This window comes from Convolutriloba macropyga, chromosome 5 (genome assembly GCF_964194025.1).
Source record: "Convolutriloba macropyga chromosome 5, txConMacr16.3, whole genome shotgun sequence".
NCBI classification, from domain to species: domain Eukaryota; kingdom Metazoa; phylum Xenacoelomorpha; order Acoela; family Convolutidae; genus Convolutriloba; species Convolutriloba macropyga.
Genome location: NC_134472.1, coordinates 59,271,426 through 59,293,340, shown reverse-complemented (window position 1 = coordinate 59,293,340; position 21,915 = coordinate 59,271,426). Strand labels below are relative to the sequence as shown.

General features: G+C 35.9%; 2 protein-coding genes across 3 annotated transcripts in view; both read right to left on the bottom strand.

The window, feature by feature from the left end:
- LOC142339504 (uncharacterized) overlaps positions 1–15,914 on the bottom strand; it is a 34,471-nt gene extending 18,557 nt beyond the window's left edge. Inside the window, exon 1 of the mRNA XM_075389587.1 lies at positions 15,689–15,914. Coding sequence (XP_075245702.1) covers positions 15,689–15,883 — 195 coding nt within the window. The 5' untranslated portion in view covers positions 15,884–15,914. The remainder of the gene's footprint in view (positions 1–15,688) is intronic.
- LOC142339503 (putative helicase with zinc finger domain) overlaps positions 1–21,915 on the bottom strand; it is a 156,597-nt gene that overhangs the window by 28,539 nt on the left and 106,143 nt on the right. The window lies entirely within an intron of this gene.

Genomic DNA, 21,915 nt, shown 5'->3' with positions numbered 1-21,915 from the left:
GGTGCCGTTATTTGTTTTTTCTGTTGAGGTCTTCCCAGCTTGAATCTTTGGTTTTCAAATTTGCCAAGCCGTTTCTATTATGAGGATTTTAAGAAGTTGTGGTACAATAGTACATTTTTAGTTTGAGATTATTATTTGGTGTAACTAATTTGGTTCATTTTCTGTTTAACTTAATTTAGTTCATTTCATCTACCTTTAATTTGTTCATTCATTTAGTTTTAATTTTGAAGATCAAATCTTATGATTTCATACTTGTAAATTTGTTTACATCCTGTGCATGATCTTTTGTCTGTTCGCCTTGTCTCGTGATTGTAAGTTGCCGCATTTAGTAATGTTACCTTATGAACAAATTGTTAAGCAGTTTTGTTAATTTTGTCTAATTTCATTCTTCTCAATTTCGTAATTCAAAATGGTTGACTCTCTCTCTTAACTGGAATCTGATTCGCCAAAGTCTAAATTCAGACGCATCAAAATTTTAGTATCTTTCGCTAAGCGAAATAATCTACAAATAATTGAACGCGATTTCGCTCCGCCAATTCGACCTAAATTCTGTAACTCAAATAGTTAATTCTAAAGCAACAAATAAAAGCATTCAACCGCTCCGCCAATTCACCCTTAAATTGACCGCAGTAGAGAAAGCTAATTGGTACCACGAAACAACTCATTCTTAAACGTAGCTGGTCAATATAAAGATGAAATTAATATTTCAGTTTTCAATCTCTTCACCCCATTCTTCCTTTTGAATCTACTGTCTTCGAGACTGGCCCATGAATGAAAACAGTAAAACTGGGACAGTAGATCGGATAAGCACGTTATTCTTCCTGGCTATAATTAAGCGCTATTTGCGAGTTTTAACATAAGATTAGCCTAACGTGCAATGACACAGAGGCCTCCTAATTTGGTGTAAATAATCATCCTACAAACTAGTCTGAGAAACTTTTTCCTTTCATAGCTTGCTTGAAGGTTTGTCTTTGAAGTTGAAGTTCATCTACTTTTTGTGTTCAGTTGGGATTTAGGTATGTAGACAAATTATGGCTTGATCTAGTTACAATCTAACAACAATTTCTTTGAAAATTGGGTCCCAGTTAATCTGCGGTTCACAATAATTGTACTGTGCGCAACATGAAGATCCATTGCTCCAATATCATCTTCTAGTTTGGACTTTTTATATTGTTTATACGAGATGTTGTTGCTTTTGTGACGATCAATGTGTGCGACTAAAATCTTCTTGATCAATTTGTTCAAGAAGTTCATAGAATGGACATTATAGCTCCATTGCTGTTAATAGGTTATAGTTAATCTTTTCAGAGTGATAAATGCTAATTGTGCGTCTAAGACTGAGGTTAATTCTTTACTCATTTGAGTGTTTCCTTTATCTATTGTATTACTAACATTTCATTTTCAACCCATCGTTTCAATTCAAAGAACAAGTATTTTAATCAGCTCTGTTATAATGCTTAGTTGAGTATTTAGTCATTTGAGTCACAATTGACCACTGCTTGTTAGAGTTGGGCAATTGCGGTGCGATTGCCTAACTTTCCTGATTGAGTTCGGATTTGACTTTTGAAAATAGCTATTCGCGAAGCGAATGACTAAATGCTGGTTAAGCTTAGATTTGAAAAGCAGTTGACTACGTTAATTTACAACTAATTTAATTGAGCTCAAATGAGAGAATGAAAATGAAATTTGAACAAAATAAAGATTAAAGGAAACTTAATGAGATCATAAGTTATTCATACACAAGAAAGATGTTAGATTTGTCTATAGACAGTTTCATGTCTGGAACCTGAGCAAAGGATTATTGCAACTCAAATGATTATTGAAACAGATTTAATGAATTGAACTAAATACACTGCCCTTCATATTGATAAAACTAATAAATGAACAAAATACGGCAATGGATATTTTAATGACAAATATCCAGTCCGAATGACATTTCCCCCTTTTGGGAAATCGGAAAACTTAAAAAAATAAAATCAGAAAAATAGCATCTATTCACCGGTTAAAGAGTAATAAAATATTATTAAATTAAATGATTATATGAAGAATATTGAGTTTTAAAATAGTTTTATTCTGAACTGTCAGATTGTTGCTCAGCCTCAAGAACAATCATCTCTCTTTATCAGTTGGAAGATTCGGATTTGGGTCAATTTTCCATCGCTCGATTGGGTTTCTTGGAGCCACCGTGCCTATAAATGTTGTATCGGGTACAGTAAGTTAGGTTGAACAGCCATGCGTATACTGTGTATCTTGGTTTTCACCTGTGTTTGCTGGCTAGAGTCTTTTTCTGTTTATTGAGGTGCCTTTTTCTTCGTCTAACTGAGGATGTGTCCGAACAAGACGCATCGCTGACGTGAATGGAGCGTAATTTTGTTCTAAGTATTGGTGTTATTTGAGGCGCGGATGGGCCTGATGTAGATGGTTGTGATGGTGGAGCTGCCATTAGTTGGGCAGGATTGAAATGCAATATTTCAGTCGAATCTGGCCGATTTTGAAGTGCTTCATTTTGTTTGGGATTTCCTTTGGGGATTCGCATTTTTAAATTTCTCGCCACATTGCTTGTCGATGAAATGCATGAAGGAACTGATGATATTACGGTGATGTCATCTGGTTGATTCTTTGAGCGCTACATGATGGCCAACATTTTCCTGCTGAAGGTAGGATTGATTGTTTCTGAGAGCCTTAGGTCGTCCGCCTTGTCTTGTGCGCTCGTTGAAGGACTTGTCTCTGTATTAGAACAGTTTGTCCCTGGTGTTGTATTATTGGTTTAATTGTCAGAGAAGGTTACATGGGCTTTAGTTGGTGTAGATTTTGCAGGTTTTCCTCGTGGCATTTTTGAGGTAGAATTTGTAGAGTGATTATCAGAGTACATGATTTTAGAAGAATTTTGGGCAAAAAGCCAGTTATTTTGGTAGTTCTGTATTAATGGAAGGAATTTTTGAGTTTCGCGCCTAATTTAGAGAAGTTGTGTTGATTAGTTGATCTGGTATCAACAATGAGACCTATTGGGCTTAATTGTTCAGATTGTTCTCATTCTTTACTGTCTGACTCTTGGAAAGCATTTGCAGCAAACTTGTGCAAAGAATTCGATTTATGTAATGGTAGACTATTTATTGCATGTTGTAATATAGAATGTGAAGAGGATGTTTGCTACGCAACTGGCGATTTTAAGTGAAGAACATTAGATTTACATAGTAGTGTTAATTGCGATGCAATTGGCACAGAAATATTAGAATGCAGTAAATGCGTAGCAAACGGTTTTTTCTGAATTTGTGAATTTTCCCTTCTGATAATAGGTGTTTGCGGTGCAAATGGCTCATTCGGTTTTGAGATGGTTGAATTTGACATTAGGATGCTATTTAATTAATGTAATGTGAGTGGTTTATGTTCAATTAGGTGTTTAAAATTATCCCGGATTTTGGATTTTGTTGCCACCACCACAAAACAATGTACACTGCATCTCTTTTCTGTGGGATTGAGAAAACGCGATGCGCATGCTATAGGTTTCCACCCAAGAGTGTGCACCAAGTCCAGAACGTGAGGCTTCGCACTTTACTCTGACGTCCAAATTTGGATTATAATGGCCGTTTTCAGTGCTTTTTCCAATTTTATCTGTAAAAATACTGAAATATTTGTCGTGTATTTCTGTCCAGAAAAATTTGGAAGACGTTTTTAAAAGTGGTCTAAGGGGATGACAGTGTTCAGCTAAGTTTGGTATAAATTTGCTTGCATAATGTACTGATCCAGGGAACGATCTTAAGTGCTTGAATGTGGATGGTGGTTTTATTAGATGAAATAGCTGGAGTTTTATTTTCTGGTGGTGATGTACCAGTTTGGTTGAGTTTTTAGCCTAGCCAACCTATTTCTGTCTTAGCAAATTACATTTTTGGGGTTGATGCGCAGAATATTCTTATCTAATTTTTTTAGACATTTGATGACATAATTGATATGGTCATATTCTGATCCCGTAGTAACTTCAATGATATCGTCTAGATAACAATATTTGTTTTGGAGGCCTACAAGTGTGTAGTCTATTGATTTTTGAAATTCAGCTGCTATGTCCATGAGGCCATTAGATCCAGTGTTAAATCTGTATGAACCTGTAGATGCTCCGCCAATGATAACGAAGTTCCACAGTTTTTGTGTAATTGTAGTTGCCTATATGTGTATTTAAGGTCCAAAGTTGGAAAATATTCTAGTTGACCGTGATGTTTCTTCTTTAAGGGTAGTAAGATTGAATCTTATAAAATTTCCTATTCATTTGATAAATATTTTTTTAAAAAGATTTACTGAGAACTTTAGAATCTAATGCTAATTTTTTTGATTGGTCTTTCTTTACTGTAATTACTATGGGCGAGATGAAAATTTTGTCAGAGCAACAAAATAAATTTTCAATGTGTCCTTCTTTTCTAATCGTTCTAATTCAACACAAACTCTAGGTTGTAGGTTGAACGGGACGCGACGACGTTTTTGATGCTTTGCTGTAAATTTTCGATGAAATTTTAATTTAACGACACGTGTCTTTGATAAACCGATTCTTGAAACAAGGTCAGGAAATTGCAATGCAACAGTCTGTTTTATTTTGCATGTAGAATTTCATTGTTCAATATTTTAAACACATTTACCACTTTTTGATCGTTGTCGGATCACTGCCAAAACAAGACTGCTGAAAAGGTCCCTTCCGATGATGAGTTTATGGCCATCCTCTACAACTGTAATGCAAGCGTCCTCACGAGTCCACTCGTTATAGACAACTGTGGTTGCAAGTTTGTCAAGAACTTTTATCGGTTCATTTAAAAATATTTTTAGGTCTCTCACATTTTGAAGTGATCCATCGTTGAGATGAGGTAGTCTGTAGGATTTTGTTGACCAAAATTTTTGTGATTTTGCTGTTTACATTACCAGCATCCATCATTGAGTTTGCAATGATTTTTCCATATTGGAGGTTGCCTTGAAGGGTTCTAGTTGATTTGGTGTATCGATAGAGATTGCGGCCTCATAGTCATTGGGATGACTATCGTAATTTGAGTCATATACTTGAATATAAAGTTGTTGAAGACTGGTTATGTAGTTGACAGATGCCTCATCATCACTCCTGGTATTTGTATTTGTATTGGTATTTGATTATTTCAGTTCTTTTTAGTAAAATGACCTAAAATTCCAAAACTTTTGCTTTTCTTGCCTTTCGCGGGGCGTATTTGACGGTGATTATGGCTCCAATGTTGACCAAATTTTGCGCAAATGGTAGTTTTTCGGTTGTATTGGTGGACAGTTGGGTAGCGAATGAAGTCTTTTGGTTGTTGTTGGTAATTCATGGTGCGACTTCGGCCTTGAAAGTTGTTGACTATGTTCACTGATTGGGCGTTTGCATTGCAAAGATTTCGATCGATCTTTTGCTGGTATTGAGCTCCCGTCTCATTATGAATAGCTATTTCGAGTGCTTTTGTTGATGTAACAGATTCTTTCAGAAGGTTTTTTTTGGTATGGAAGTCCAGCGTATTAAAGATGAAGGTATCTCGAATTCTCGAATTAGTGTTGTTTCCTCATCTCCCAAACTAAAAATTTCTGCCTGTTCAATGAATCTGCCATAGAAACTCTCCACAGATTCTCCTTTTTGTTGTTTGGAGCAGAAAACAAAACGGTCATAGGTTATGTTCCGAATTTTTAAGAAGGATTCCTCCATCACACGCCAAAGTTCTTTCATCGATTCTTTTTCAATGATGAAATGCGGGTATTTGCTCTAGAAAATGCTGAGACCCTCTGACTCAATACCGAGGCAGAGACGCGAGGTTGCATTTCAGTCATAATGCTTCCAAGTTTTATCGCCGCACAAAATAACAATTTTGTCAGTCTTCTTACATCTGTTTTGCCACGTCACCTTTCGTTGTTGGTTGCGAACTTTCCTGTCGCGTTCAGTTGACTGAGTGTGTTTATCCACTGGTTCCTCATGCAAAAGTTCGGGTGGATATGTGACGGCCGTGGCTGGTTCATTGGGAAGAATCTCCAATTGGGTCAATTCTTTTGCCAACAAAGCCAATTTCCATTGTTGCGTCCATTTCTCCCACGAAAGAGGAGGTGTGATGGTTGTTTTCTCCCAGAAAGCGTCGATTAGCAGGCGAGTTCTTCGGAAATCAGTGGCTGACTGCGCCATGTTATATTGCTTAGTTGCGTTATTAGTCAATTGAGTCACAATTGACCACTGTTAGTTTGAATTGGCAATTGCCTTGGGATTGCCTAACTTTCGAGATTGAGTTAGAATTTCACTTTTAAAATTCGTTATTCGCGACGCGAATGACTACTTTGCTGGTAAAACTTAGATTCGAAAAGCAGTTGACTGAGTCAAATTACAACTGATTTAATCCAGCGCAAATGAGAGAAAGAATATTATGTGGTGTTGTTATCTGGTAGTTTTATGCCGGCTTACTGGTGCCGTTATTTGTTTTTTCTGTTGAGGTCTTCCCAGCTTGAATCTTTGGTTTTCAAATTTGCCAAGCCATTTCTATTATGAGGATTTTAAGAAGTTGTGGTACAATAGTACATTTTTAGTTTGAGATTATTATTTGGTGTAGCTAATTTGGTTCATTTTCTGTTTAACTTAATTCAGTTCATTTCATCTACCTTTAATTTGTTCATTCATTTAGTTTTAATTTTGAAGATCAAATCTTATGATTTCATACTTGTAAATTTGTTTACATCCTGTAAATGATCTTTTGTCTGTTCACCTTGTCTCGTGATTGTAAGTTGCCGCATTTAGTAAGGTTACCTTATGAACAAATTGTTAAGCAGTTTTGTTAATTTTGTCTAGTTTCATTCTTCTCAATTTCGTAATTCAAAATGGTTGACTCTCTCTCTTAACTGGAATCTGATTCGCCAAAGTCTAAAATCAGACGCATCAAAACTTTGGTATCTTTCGCTAAGCGAAATAATCTACAAATAATTGAACGCGATTTCGCTCCGCCAATTCGACCTAAATTCTGTAACTCAAATAGTTAATTCTAAAGCAACAAATAAAAGCATTCAACCGCTCCGCCAATTCACCCTTAAATTGGCCGCAGTAGAGAAAGCTAATTGGTACCACGAAACAACTCATTCATACAGATTGTAAATCTGTACGACATGGCGCAGTCAGCTCGAGAATCGAGAAAAACACCGTTGTCGATAGAGCCATTTTGGGAACGACCAACTTCAGACCCACCAATCAGATGGGAGAAATGGAGAATTCAAGTAAAATTAGCGATTCTCGCTCGCGAGAATATCACTATAGACACATTGCTACAACCCAAACCATCGACAGTTCGTCTGCCAGCGGAACCGAAGTACGATATGCCGATTGAAGACACAACCGAGGAAGCAGAGAGAGAGCGTAGAATATGAAACAACCAGTTGAAGTTGCAATGGGAACTAAAATGTCAAAAGATAACAGAAGCGGGAATACTATGCGGTGAGCGTCCATGGAATTTGTGTGATCAAAAATGCGTATCTCTACTGTACCTAAGTATCGGTACTGAAGGTAGACGATTACTAACACAAAAATTCCCGCATGACAATATTTACGATTTGACTACCCTCAAACTCTGGGAAATGATGGAGATTGCCTTTATCCGCCCAAGAAAAATCACATTTGATAGATATGTGTTCTTCTCTCGGAAGCAAAAGAAGGGCGAAACTGTAGAGCAATTCTACAGCATCTTGAAAGAATTGGCTGAAAATTGCGACTTTGAAAACCGTGAAGAAGCCATCATCAGGGACATTTTCATCACTAACATGCTGGATGATGACATTCAGCGAGAGCTTGTACGGGATACATTTGAACCGGAGAGGGCACTCAGCATTGCAGTCAACATGGAAATGGGTAATCAGAATCAGCAAAGAATTTCATCTAATAACGGAGCAACTGGTAGCACGGTGAACGCAATACAACAATTCAATCGATTTCACGGCGCGGGTGTACGTGGAACTCAATCAAGCAGAGCAGTCACCAACCGTGCATCCGTTGGACAATGTCGTGGTTGTGGTCAAATCTGGACGCCTACACACACATCGTCAGGTTTGCCCCGCAATGGGTAAGAAATGTAACCACTGTGGTTTGCAAAACAATTTCGCTAAGGTGTGTCGTCGAAGACTTAATAATACAAGAAACACTCAACAAACCAACAGCATTAACACTGTAGAAACGGCTGAAACATCTAATCAAAACTCTAGTCAGGAAAGTCAGAACGTCAATTATATCAATTATAATGAGCAAATCAACTCAGACTATGATTCTTCGGATGATAATTACGTTGCAACAGTTAAAAATATGAGTTCACCAAATTTAGCACTGAAAAATTTGTCATTAACAATCGGAAACACAAACTGTGATTTACTTCTCGACTCCGGTAGTGGTTGTACCATTATTAATATGTCGCTTGCAAGAAAAATTATGCTCAATTGTGCTCAATCACAATGGTCGGAGAAAAGACCATTGGAATTGAAGTCATTTTCAAACGATATCGTTCAACCCCTTGGCACTTTGAAAACGCCAGTAAAATGTAATGATTGGAGCATTGAGAAAGCAAAAATTACAGTTGTAGCCGATGGGTTTCGACCAATATTATGACGAGACCTTTTTGATCAGTTAGGCATCACAATTTCTTGTCCGCAAACAGAAGTTAACAATATAGATCCACCTTGTGCAATAAAGAAATCACTGGCAAAGGAATTTCCTGATCTGATATCCCGAATTGGAAAATCAAAAAATCACACGGTCCATTCAAAATTTCACAAAAATTATCGTGTAATACATCAAAAAGGACGAAAAGTGCCCATACACCTTCAACCGAAAGTGAAAATTGAATTAAAAAAACTGTTAAATGAAGGACATATCGAAAAGATAAACAACTGTTCTGATCAATTTTTCATATCTCCGATTGTCATTACGGTAAAAAAAGGACAAATCAATCAAAATAGCACTCGATTCAAAAATTCTAAACAAAGCTATTCATAAAAACAAGTATCAAATGCCCAATATAGATTCATTAATTCAAACAGTTTCGCAAACACTGTCAACGGTGCCGCAGGAGACTGCTTATTTCACAACTCTTGATTTGCAATACGCTTATAGTCAACTAAAGCTACACAGTGATACGGCCCGCCATTGTACCTTTAATATTGTTAGTGGAGATATGACCGGCACATATCGATTTAAAACTGGATTTTACGGTTTAACGGACATGCCAGCTGAATTCCAAAAAGCTATTGATTGTACGCTTGCCGGGTTGGAAAATACTTTCTGTTTCTTAGATGATATTTTAATCGTTAGCAGAGGTGGAATCGAAAAACATCTAGACTTGGTACGAAAATGTCTAATAAAACTGGATCAAGAAAACTTACGCATAAATCTTGCAAAATGTTATTTCGCGAAAGAAACGATTGAATGGCTCGGTCATAATATTACACAATCAGATGTAACCCCACTTTCATGTAAAACAGATGCAATTGGAAAATTATCGGCACCAACTAATCTTAAAAAACTTCGCTCTTTTATGGGTTCTGTGCACCATCTAGGAAAATTTATCCCGAATTTGTCACAATTATGTTACCCCCTACGACCATTGCTTAAGAAAAATTCAAAATTTCTTTGGACGGAAGAGCACGATAAACAGTTCTCTTTAATAAAAGAACAAATTACGGAAACCACTGAAAATAAACATTTAAACCCAGAATTAGAAACACGAATTAAATGTGACGCCTCGCGTAAAGGATTGGGATGTGCATTGGAGCAACGAACACCTAATGGGTGGCATACAGTCGCATTCGCGTCACGATTTTTGAATTCTGTTGAAGACAGATATAGTATAAACGAACTAGAACTTCTGGGTGTTGTTTGGTCCGTGGAACTTTTTAAGTATTACTTATACGGCAAACCTTTTACTGTGATAACGGATCATAGAGCACTTCTCTCAATTATGAGAGAAAATAGATCTAACAAATCATATAATAGCAGACTGACACGTTGGGTAGATCGTTTACTACCATTTGACTTCTCGATTGATCACCTTCCGGGCACAAAAATGGGATTAGTGGATTATATATCTCGCGACCCGCATCAACAAGCTGCTAATATATCCGCATATGACGAGCAATTTATTGTAGCTAAATTGGATGTAATTAAACGTAGTGCGAAACGCTTCTTATTAAATGCCGAAAATTACATCGATTTCGCAGCGCGAAATCAATCTACAAAATGCGTCGTAAATAATCCAAATTCCACTAATAACTTATGTAGTGAATTCGCACCGCGAAATCCAGAACATTCTACAAGCACGCAAATTGACGACTCAATTAGCGAATTAACAATCAATAATTTAAATTCCATCCCCAAAGTCGAGACAACTAACATTCCTCACTCGCTTTTTGCCTTAAACCGACCCACCGAACAGTCACTCTCTAATTTAAATCACTTTCAACGAATCGCAACGAAATTCAAGAACGTTTACATGATGTCCCAATCAACTTCCGATGATGAAACGCTGATGACAGTTAAACAATCGACCCCATCGAGAGTACGCTTTGCGGAAGAGGGACCTTCTACGGTCCAGGCAGCACCCGTGACACCAATAACACCCACTACTTATACAACAGCCACTTCGCCGTCAGTAGACGATTTGTACCTGGACTCATTCAACTTCGCGCTCTCCAAGATCTTCTCCAGCTCTCTAATGGCCAGCCTGACAACCAAGCACGCGATCTTGAAAGAGATTCGCGACTGCATTTTGACGGAAAATGAAGATAGATGTAGACAAATATCACATTACATTCACTCTTTCTGGAAAGACTTGCATGTGAAGAACGGGTGTGTCTGCATAGATGACAGAAATGCTCTTCCCCATGCAATCAAAGACGCTTATGTAGACGCAATCCACGCAACTCATCCTTGCACATGGGGAATGACTGATATGGCAACACACGCGTGGTGGCCATATATGCACAGGGACATAGCAACCAAAACAGCAAAGTGCAACCCCTGTGTCAAGATTGATTTGGAGACTGTCAGATGGGACCAGCTTATCATAGACGAAAATTGGAACAATGATGAGCGAATTGACATTGAAATAGAGGTAAACAAGGACAAACTGGGAAAAGAGGCCATGAAAAGACAAAAGGAGGACCCAAACAAGGAATCGAGGTTAAATTCTCATCCAGATGTCGGCCAATCAATACCCAGAACAGAAACATCACTGGAGGTAAAATTGGCTAAAAAGAGACCACAAACAAAAAGATCAAAGAAAAGCCTCGACGGCTTATATGACGTTCTAGCACCAGGATCGTCAGTAATTAAAACAAATGAACACACATCAGTAATTAAAGAACCGGGCAAGAGAGAGGTAACATTCAGGAACTCAGATCTAGCAACGTTTGGGAAGAAGGCGGAGCGAGACACAGAACTGCAGGTATACGCCAATCGACGACCAAAACTTCCCACGGGCAAAACAACTGAGGAACTCATAAACCACCATGCAAAGGAATCAAGGAAAAAGTTAGAAGGTGGAAAACTAATGAAACATAGAAAAGTGGCAGATGACGTCAATACAGTGTCGTCAATTCACTCCATTGTTACCCGTGCCCTCCGAGTAAGAATGCCAACAAAACCTAAAAAACTACAGTCAACGGCGCCGCCAAATCAAAAAACAGAATCGAGTAACGATCTCGCGGTGCCAATGGGATTACCAACATCAAGTGTCGTTATCGCGGAGCCACCAAGCAGGCCAAAGAGAAAAGCAGCTACAAAAGCATCAGTAGCCTTACTTCCCTCAAAAAGAAAACGCTCCGCAATATCGACCACAGAATCGGACGAATCTGTGACTCCAATTCAAACTTGCCCTCCCACAACCCCAAGTACTGCAGCAATTGGGAAACAAAGAAGACGACAAAACATTAAGAAACAACAAATGGAAAATAAATCAATAATCTCGGCCATACAAACTGCTGCAGCACAGTCTAATCAAGAGGAGTCTAACTATACAGTCGGCCCATGCTCTCCAACAACCTCATATCCAACTCAATTCTACGTCTTTCCCAATTACGAAGAACCAGAGTTGTCTATGACAGTTGGCGAAGCGGAGAGATATTACGAAAGTGAAAGTGATTAATGTGTATTTAAGTAAAACTGTTGCATTCAAAACTCTGATTAAAACATTACAGTATTAATTATTTTAACAAGTACATATGACTATTAATTTTCTGATAAATAACATGTTATTTATTTTCGCCAAGGGGGAAATGTGGTACAATAGTACATTTTTAATTTGAGATTATTATTTGGTGTAGCTAATTTGGTTCATTTTCTGTTTAACTTAATTTAGTTCATTTCATCTACCTTTAATTTGTTCATTCATTTAGTTTTAATTTTGAAGATCAAATCTTATGAATTCATACTTGTAAATTTGTCTACATCCTGTGCATGATCTTTTGTCTGTTCACCTTGTCTCGTGATTGTAAGTTGCCGCATTTAGTAATGTTACCTTATGAACAAATTGTTAAGCAGTTTTGTTAATTTTGTCTAATTTCATTCTTCTCAATTTCGTAATTCAAAATAGTTGACTCTCTCTTAACTAGAATCTGATTCGCCAAAGTCTAAATTCAGACGCATCAAAATTTTAGTATCTTTCGCTAAGCGAAATAATCTACAAATAATTGAACGCAATTTCGCTCCGCCAATTCGACCTAAATTCTGTAACTCAAATAGTTAATTCTACAAATAAAAGCATTAAACCGCTCCGCCAATTCCCCCTTAAATTGGCCGCAGTAGAGAAAGCTAATTGGTACCACGAAACAACTCATTCATACAGATTGTAAATCTGTACGCCAGAAGTATTAACGTTTAAAGTGATGTGGGGTTTTGTGTAAACTTTGAGTATCGATCAAGGGCATTTCTCTTGAGTTTATAGGCTGAGGCCATTTTTTAGTTATTTTGTTTTTCAATTAGTGAAATAGGAAATAGAGATTCTGGTGTGAGATCAAAACATGGTTCCATCTTCAAAAAGATGAGAGTTATGATCCGCACATTCTGTGTCATCTTAACCTGTATACATTGATTGATTGTGTACCACAGAATTGGACCGGTCTTGTGGACACGTTTATAAAAAGTGTACAGCTTCCATTGTAATTTAATGATATTCAGCGTTAAAATTTGTTTCAGGATTGTTATTGGCAACAGTTCTGACGTCATTTTTATTATACACACAATGTTGTGGACACCTCTCTGAACTATTGGTGTATTGTAAAGCTTCTTTTCGGGTTTTGTTAAATATTCTGACAGTTTTCTTTCAATTTTTTGTGAAACTGAAAAAAATGGAACGCACTAAATATCGCTAAAAACAAAAAATGAACCAATGAGCCAGGTTAGAAGTTGTAATTGTCCTTGTGTGTCTGTTTCAGATAATTCGTTATCAACATTTAATTTATACAGGTGTTGGTATGGTTTTGAACACAGTCCTTGTTTATGAGCGCTTTCGCTCTTTGAACTGGTTGTGATTGAAATGAACGTCGATACTGAACGTTTGAAAAATCCAGAGGAGGATAATTTTTCAAATTGGTTTTTAGTTTCTGGTGCATAGTTTTCTCCTTTTATTCCTCGTAGAAACTCATATAAAAAATCTCGGGGGCAGAATAAAGTTCCATATGTCATAAATTTAATGCGACAGAATACAGGGTGGCGAACTGACAAAACTCTTGTTTTCTTGAGAAGAGTATCCAGGATTTCTACTACATAAGAAAGACGTTAACGCCCTTTGAGCAATTTGCGAGTTCTTTTCTACGATAGAAAGGAAGCGTTGTTTTTCACTGCAAAAATAGTAATTTTTTAATTATAAGGTTGTGGTTACGAAAAGAAGAAATTTGTCTGTGGATGAGATATTAGCCATGAAGAATTGCTGTATTTCTTTCATAGCTTGTTAACTCTCTTGTTGTTAAAAGAGCAGTTGCTCACTTCTGAGTGCCGTGGCGCATAATAGATGTTCTGAGATGTTGTTTAGTTTAGATTGTTTGATTGTCTAGAGATGTTGTTGTAGTGTAATTTAATATGGCACGGTTTGTTACACTCTAAAAAAATTGCAGCTAAATTGATTATAAATTGCAGGTAATTTTACCCAGATTTTGCAAGTAAATTGTTCTTTAATGCAACTCAATTAGAATCTACCTGCAAACACATTACATTACCTGCAAATCTAGGTAAAATTTCCTGCAAGTTAACTAGAATATGCAGTTATACCCTCCTGCAAATTTACCTGCAAAAAAGTTTTCTAGAAAACATGTGCAAATTGCAGGTAAAGAGGATTTCACTAAAATTAATCTCCAATGGCACCCATGCACACTTTTATTTTTAGATTACAATGGAAAATGTTCGGAGTTTTTAATCACACTGACTTAATTTTTCAACGTTTTTTTCAAACCCCCAGTTTAACCAACGAGAGTTTTTAATGCATCATAAGTTCTGTTCACCTGGCAAGGTATTCCTATTCAACGAATCAAAGAGTAAGATTTTGCTTGAATGATCCAAATTACCCCAAAATCCAAACTTCTGCTTCGACAAAATTGTGCTAATCAAAGTACATTCTATTCCTCTCCTACCTGGTTTTATTATCTAAAACTGTCTCTTCTTACTCATTTGAGTGTTCAGTTTTTTGTTTTTGTGCTTATAGAGGTTTGTTTTAGCGTATTGTGAATCATATTGCTTTGATTTACGTTTCTCGACATTGAACATGTCTAGATGCCGAATGACTGCCATCTAATGACTGCTGGCAACCATTAACATTGAACATGTCGAGTGACTGCTGACAACCATAGTTGTTCTCAATTACGACTCAGTTGTTATTAAGACATCTGACAACTTTTTGACGATCGGAAAGTTACCTTTTTTAAACGTGCAGGTGAAAATACCGAGGAAAAAATCCGATCCACTTTCACAATTTTTTACATCACTTTCCCCTCCTTTTTATCGGAAAAGTTAATTTCAGCCATGTAAACAAAAATGAATAGTAAAGAGGAGCACGCTAAAAACTATACCGACAGCAAGGATTATATCTGATAGGGCATAATATTTTCTGCTGAAATTTTCCAGTTTTCTGCTTGGACTGACTTTGTATCATTCTTCCATTGAGAAATATTATCTAAACTTGAATCAGAGTTTTTGAATGTTTTTGACGTCAAAATCTAGATACTTAATATATGATTGTTGTTTGAGTTTGCAGGTAAATTCCAGGTAACTTATTCTAGGTAAGTTTCACGAATCATTTTTTGCAGGTCGTCTCGCAGGTATTGTTGCCTGCAATTTTGCTTACCTGCAAACGTTGCAGGTAAATTTACATAGATATTTTTTAGAGTGAGGACTAGTCAGTTGTCATAGGAAAATTTGAAAACTTCAGGTGCGCCTTTTGTGTTTGTTCTCTACTGATAAATTCTTTTTACCGTTTGATTTTGAGAACCCACTGGTCGGACCAGTTATGTATGAGCTGACTTTATTGCCCAATGGTGTATAGGTTTTAGGGCTACTTTTTTCTACGTTCCAATTCAATCTGAATAACCAACTCAAAAATAACGATGAAGACAAACTTCAATTTTAACGAAACGATATCTGTTTATTGCCGGAGTGAATGGTAAACGCGCATAAAAATAACAAAAAAATTCAAACGCTTTTTATTTGACTCACCGATGACCCCGGCTGCTGGATGGAACTCTGATTTTTCCAACTCTCTACATCTCCGGATGTATCTTGTTCTTGCAGCTGAAGATCTTCATGCTGCCGGCTCTCTCCTTCATACCCGACAAGGGAAGAGGGGCCAGGGTTAATGTTGTTATTGGTTCTGTCGATGCTAGAGAACCCTTCTGGCTCCGTTTCCTGCATTTCGTTTATGCTCTCACTAGTTCTTCTATCTCTGCTCCCTGTGTGATAATGATAATGCATCAAAACTTGATAAATTGCAGGAACTTCGGAACAAGTATTTTCACAGAAAAGCACGCAAACTGCATGAAATCATTGATTGACTTCTTTGTTTTCAATTTGATTACAGAAAAAAACAAGGAGGCTTGGTAATGTGCGATCACACATAAGGTTCCGACCCCGCTCAACCACAATTTTGTCATCATTATGTACCAAATGAGGAACAGATAGAAAACCCAAAAATTCAAGTTTTTTTTTTTTGAAAAAAATATTGTATGAACGAAAAGATAGCCTCCAAAGCAAATAACTCAGTGGAATAAAAAAAACAATGCACTAGATTGATGTGATATGCCAACATTAAGAAAGTGAGTTAAAACGAACAGCAAAATCAAACAACAACAACCAACATTAATTACATCAAAAACTTTATGTCCGTTTTAAAAAACAAAACTTAATAAAAAAGTCAACATAGCGTCAGATAAAAACGAAACCACACAAATTAACTTGTAATTCACCAGAAAAGATATGGGATCAGTGCGTAATAAAGCTTGGTAACAATTAGGAAAATAAAAGAACAAAAACAGTGAAATTAAAAAATTCTCTTAATTTCCTAAAAAACAATTAATTTCAAAGTAATGAAAACAATTGGAAACTATTAAGATATATCCCATAGATTTACAACTACCAATGCTTCTATAGAAGGGCAATGGGACTTGTCCTTATTTAATTTTTTATGCGGTTAAAAAATAACAACAAAAAGACAACAAACAAAAATTCCACTTAAACTTGCCGGAAAGAGCTGTCGAAGTCGTAAAGACATATTTTAGACCTCAAAACAAGTTCGCTTGCACCTTCCCTAAACACAGATAATGTAGTATGTCACCTCTCATTAGTGAAACTAGGTAACAAGTAGACAAAAGGAAAAAAGCCAAAACTAGGTAATAATTTCTTTTTTCGAAACAATATTACTTACAAAGTCATCAAAGCCATTAATTACAAAATGAAAATATTAAAGATGTTCATTTATTTGTCCAATGGAAGCCCATCTGAACTGCAATTATCAAGAATATGTCATACGTGTAAAAAAGAACATTAAATATGACAAAAATCTAAAGTATTTTTACTTTTTTTGTAAAAACTCCGTGTCGAAGCCAGTAAAGTCATAACGATTTCTTTAAAAACATTAGACTTTGTGACACCAATCCCTTTTCTCAAGTTCCAGTGACACAAATAAAGTCGTATCTGACCTGTAAACAACGATACTGGATAACAAATAGACAATAAAAACCAAAATTGTTTTCAATTTCATAAAAGCCATCAGCTATCTACTAATGTCCAAAGATCGGCTCGTCTACTTTTTCATAAAAAACTAATGAAAATTGTCATTATGCAGGAAGTTTCATAGACTAAAACGACAAGGTAACAACGACAATAATGGACAAAAATAAAAAACTCAATAAAATTCTTCGAGAAAGTGTTGTCAAAGCCGTTAAAACCATAATCCACATCTTTGAAGATTTTGATATATTCAATTGTATTTTGCTTTGAACGCCACTAATGTGATATGTGGTCTGCCAAAATTGTTGTAATGTGACAAAACGAAAAATTGTGAAAAATAGGCAAAGGCCTAAAAAACAAATCAAAATTGTGAAGTGTAGTAGTATCGAAGCCAGAAAATCATAATTTAAGGCAGAAAATTATTATAAATGTTAAACTCTGAATTCAGTAGGAAAAAAGCATTCTCTCTTTGCTTACACTAAGCTGGATTTGACCAAATTAATAAAAAGAAAGAGGCAGGATTCAATAAGCAATTATTTGATTAAAGACCAAATATCTTTAAAACGACTACGAGCTTTCAAGTAAGAAACTAGATACAGTAATTTGGAGCTGCTTAGGAAGCCATTTCGACCCATCACCAATGAGCTTTGATTTGAAATGTCCTTTTCTTTATTTAATATAAGTAAGATCAAATCTACTTTAAAAAAGACCGACTGATCAGAATCCGATTTCTTTTTGGTCCAAAATCAGCCCTGCTAGTGCTGTTCGTCGAAAAGAAACACCTAATTTTTCTAATGTTAAATAGATAGTTTGTTAGTCAAAACTTAAAAATAAATGCTGAGTTTTTGATAATCAACGAGTAAATTTAGCAAAAATCGGCAAACTTTTAATTACTGAGCACTCTCATCGGAAGTTGAAGTAGGAATAGCCCCTTTTTAGTCTAAAAAGATAATATTACTGGTGTTTGGGAGTGTACCTGCGGCAAAATTAATCAAAGTGGACTAAAAAAGCTTATTTCGTTCTGTTTTTGATGAAAGAGGCTGAATTTTGTAATATTTAGTCAAAATTTTTGACAGAAAAATAAACAAAAATAGTCGACAATATTTTTTTCTTTAAAAATGAAATCAACAACACTGTTTGTTGAAATTTCAACAATTTTATAGCCAAATTGATGGAATTTTAGGCAGAAGTTCAGGGAAATGTGAATAAAAACATCGGAATTCACTCCGATATAGGAATGACTTCCTATAAAAAACGAAAATCAAAAAAATCTTTTTAACTCCATATTCTACGCTGGAGGAGCTTTGTATTGATACCAGTCTCAACTCTCTACGATGAATATATCAATCGGCCAAAATTGTCTGAACAAAAAAATCCATTTGAGTATACTGTTCCTCCCCCCTCAAGAGGGCTCGGAACAATGACGTAAAATACACCTAGCTCTTTTAAAAATATTAACAGTGCATAATTTTACTGAGTTTGATGGCATCGTCTAAATGGACCACTCTTTCAGCTAAGATTATAACAGTGCTCCAATGCCCTTTCGCAAACACACTTTTAACAAAAAATGTTTACGACCAATCTCAAAATTACGGCTGCCTATCTCCTTCGTCAAAATTAGGTTTTATACCGTTGGTTCGCCTAGCGTAAAATCAAACTGGCTTTGCTTTAACTTCAATTCGAATTTTGACTTTATTTTTTTCACCAATTCTCGGACGAAAAGACAAAAACCTTAAATTTTGGTTCATTTTTCGGTTTTCTAATTATACAGGTGACACAAGTATGCTGGTGTTCTGTTTTATGCATGTTTGCAATGTCTATTTTTGCCAATTTTTCAGGACTTTGCAGTTGCTCTAGATAATTAATTTTGAGCTATTTTGAAAAAAAAACTTCAATGCTGAGAAGTAAGAAGTAATTTTCAGTCAATAAATTTTTCGTCACTCTACTTAATTGCTCTTTGCAAGCGTAAAATTTGGTTCAACAAATATTTATCAAACTACTGCCATTTAAATTATCATAGAAAACTGCTGCAACATATACTGATGCCTTCACCTCGTCTGTTGCGATCTCCAGAGAACTTTGTACCGGCCGCTCTGTTTCGGATTGCAAATTAAGACTGGTTCAGTTAACCAATTAGTTGTCAAGAGTTCGTACATGTTCATCGTTTTACAACAAATATCAGCATGATTGCAGGTTCGACTTACATGTCGGCACTGCGCTATAATGAGTATTTTCAGAATTTTTATGACACTGTTAGGAACAAAAATTTGTTGCTCTCAAAGGTAAGAACTAAAAAGATATCGTCAAAATTTCTGTCAAGGTTCTCGACTATCTGGTCTCTGATACAAACAGATAGGAGTGTAGCTTGTAGCTCAGAACTTGGAACAGTCGGTTGATTCTTTCATTCTTACCCTTTGTTTGCAAATAACAATACCTAGTTGACCGGCTTTTGTTTGTCCTCTAATATTTTTAGGCTACTGTGTCTGTGTTATTGCACGATTCATCGGCAAAAATGTGAAGCTACTGCGCATAATGCTTTGTCCTTTGAAGTACAATTGTAGTATTTCTCTATTTTTTCGTTTCTGTTATACATTTGTCTCAATTTTGGCAGTTTGTTTTGTTTCCAAATTGACTTTTGTGACCCTCTCACCAGCATTGCGGCTGTTGCAAACCGACCAATCAGATCGATGCAAATTAGAGTACTTTACGTTGCGTAGCTGGTTTGAAGAACGCTTTTGTGGTGCAAAGGTAAACCTGTAATGGGTCTCAAAATATGCCTTGAATTTGTTTTATGAAAGCAAAAACTGCAATAAAATTGATAGAGAAAAAATACGAGAAGCATTTAACTCTCACATCTTAAATAAATGAGGCAGCTGAAAACTTTTTTAAAAGATTTTACTGAAAAACTGCACTAACTGCCTCTTATAAATTGAACAGGGCAATAGTCTAGGCAGTTCTAGGTCAGTTCTAGGCACAAAAATTCTAGGCTAGGCATCTTGAACAAATATAACTGAAAAATGTTCAGATAAGACCGGTGAACCAACTAGAAAAAAAAGAGGATGAGGGGTGCTCTTATTGATACCCATAAAATGCGCCGGGGCGGAGGCATGATTTTACAAAAATGCATTTTACAGAAATTAAAGCGTTGGGTAAGAAGATATTTGAAAGCATGCTAATGACATCTCAAGAAAGTTTTTAGTTATTTATCGCTAAATTAACAATGCCAGTTTTTGCGCGCGAAAATGGCAGTATAAATAAAGCATGCTCGCTTAGGAAACTCCCCTTCAATCCAATGTTTTTTCATCGTAAAAATACCCACTTGAAATATCCCCCTATATTCCCATGTTTAAATATCGTAATAAAATACCCATTTAAAAACCCCCTATATTCCCATGTTTAAGTATCGTATTATTACCCACCCAGCATAAGGCCCTATATGCAAGCGTTCAGGATCCCAGGAATGCCCATTTGGCGATCACTTCCTATATTCCCATGCTTATGTATCGTAAAAAACCCACTTACGAAACCCCTTATATTCCCATGTATAAGTATCGTAAAAGACTCAATTAATATCACCCCCTATATTCCCATGTTTAAGTATCACAGGATCATCCTCTCACCATGACCTCCTGAAATCACGTATTTAAGATCCTAGGAATGCCCACTCATGATCACTCCCTATATTCCCGTTTAGTATCGCATGAATACCCCCCGCTCTTAACGCTCTTATTATTTACTACTGTCGCCTAATTCAGTACTTCGTCAGAAATAGAAGCAAAGAATCTATTGCTCACATGTAATCCTCTCATCTTTTCAACCTGATCATCTGGCAATAGGAATTTTTTCCACACAATGTTATTCACTACAAGATAGCCAACGTGGAAAACACAAGAAAATTTTTCTAAATAACAAAATCGAATGACCTTGGAAATCTCATTTTTGAAACATTTGCATCGATACAGATTGTAGATTTTTTCTCGAAGATTTGTTTTAGGTACTAAACAAGTATGCATCAGCTAATATTTATCCTTTTTCTGGCAGAAAACAAAAAATTAAGGAAGTCTTGAAAGTGCCTCATTGTTTGCATACTTTTAGGTGAAACAAAAACAGAAAAATATAAGAAGGAGATATAAAAACGATATAAGCGACCACTTGAAGAGTAATAGTAAATAATTTCTATTAAAAACATTTGGTAACCTCTTTGTGCGTAGCATGGCAATCGCAAACGTTCTGTGTTATAAGCTGCAAAAATTGTGAAAAAAATCTTGGTGATGAGAACCCTACCTTTCCCAAAATTTCGCTTAATATATACTTATGGACGTAAAAATATGAACATCTATTAGTTCGATTAAAAAAAACTCCTTCTAATTGCTCCTTAGTATTTTATGCCAATGATAGATTAACTGTTCGCTCTCACCTGTGCCTAAAAGAGGTCAACACATAACATCAAGACTGTCTAAAAGATTTCACTCGCTACTATGAGAAACAAGCATTGAGGCTTGATCAGGCAACAAAATAGTGTATAATATAAAATGCATATATATATATATATATATATATATATATATATATGTATATGTATATATATATATATATATATATATATATATATATATGTATATACATAGTTCTGTATATATATATATATATATATACATAATTCTATATATATATATATATATATATATATATATGTGCACATAGATGTCCAAATCTAT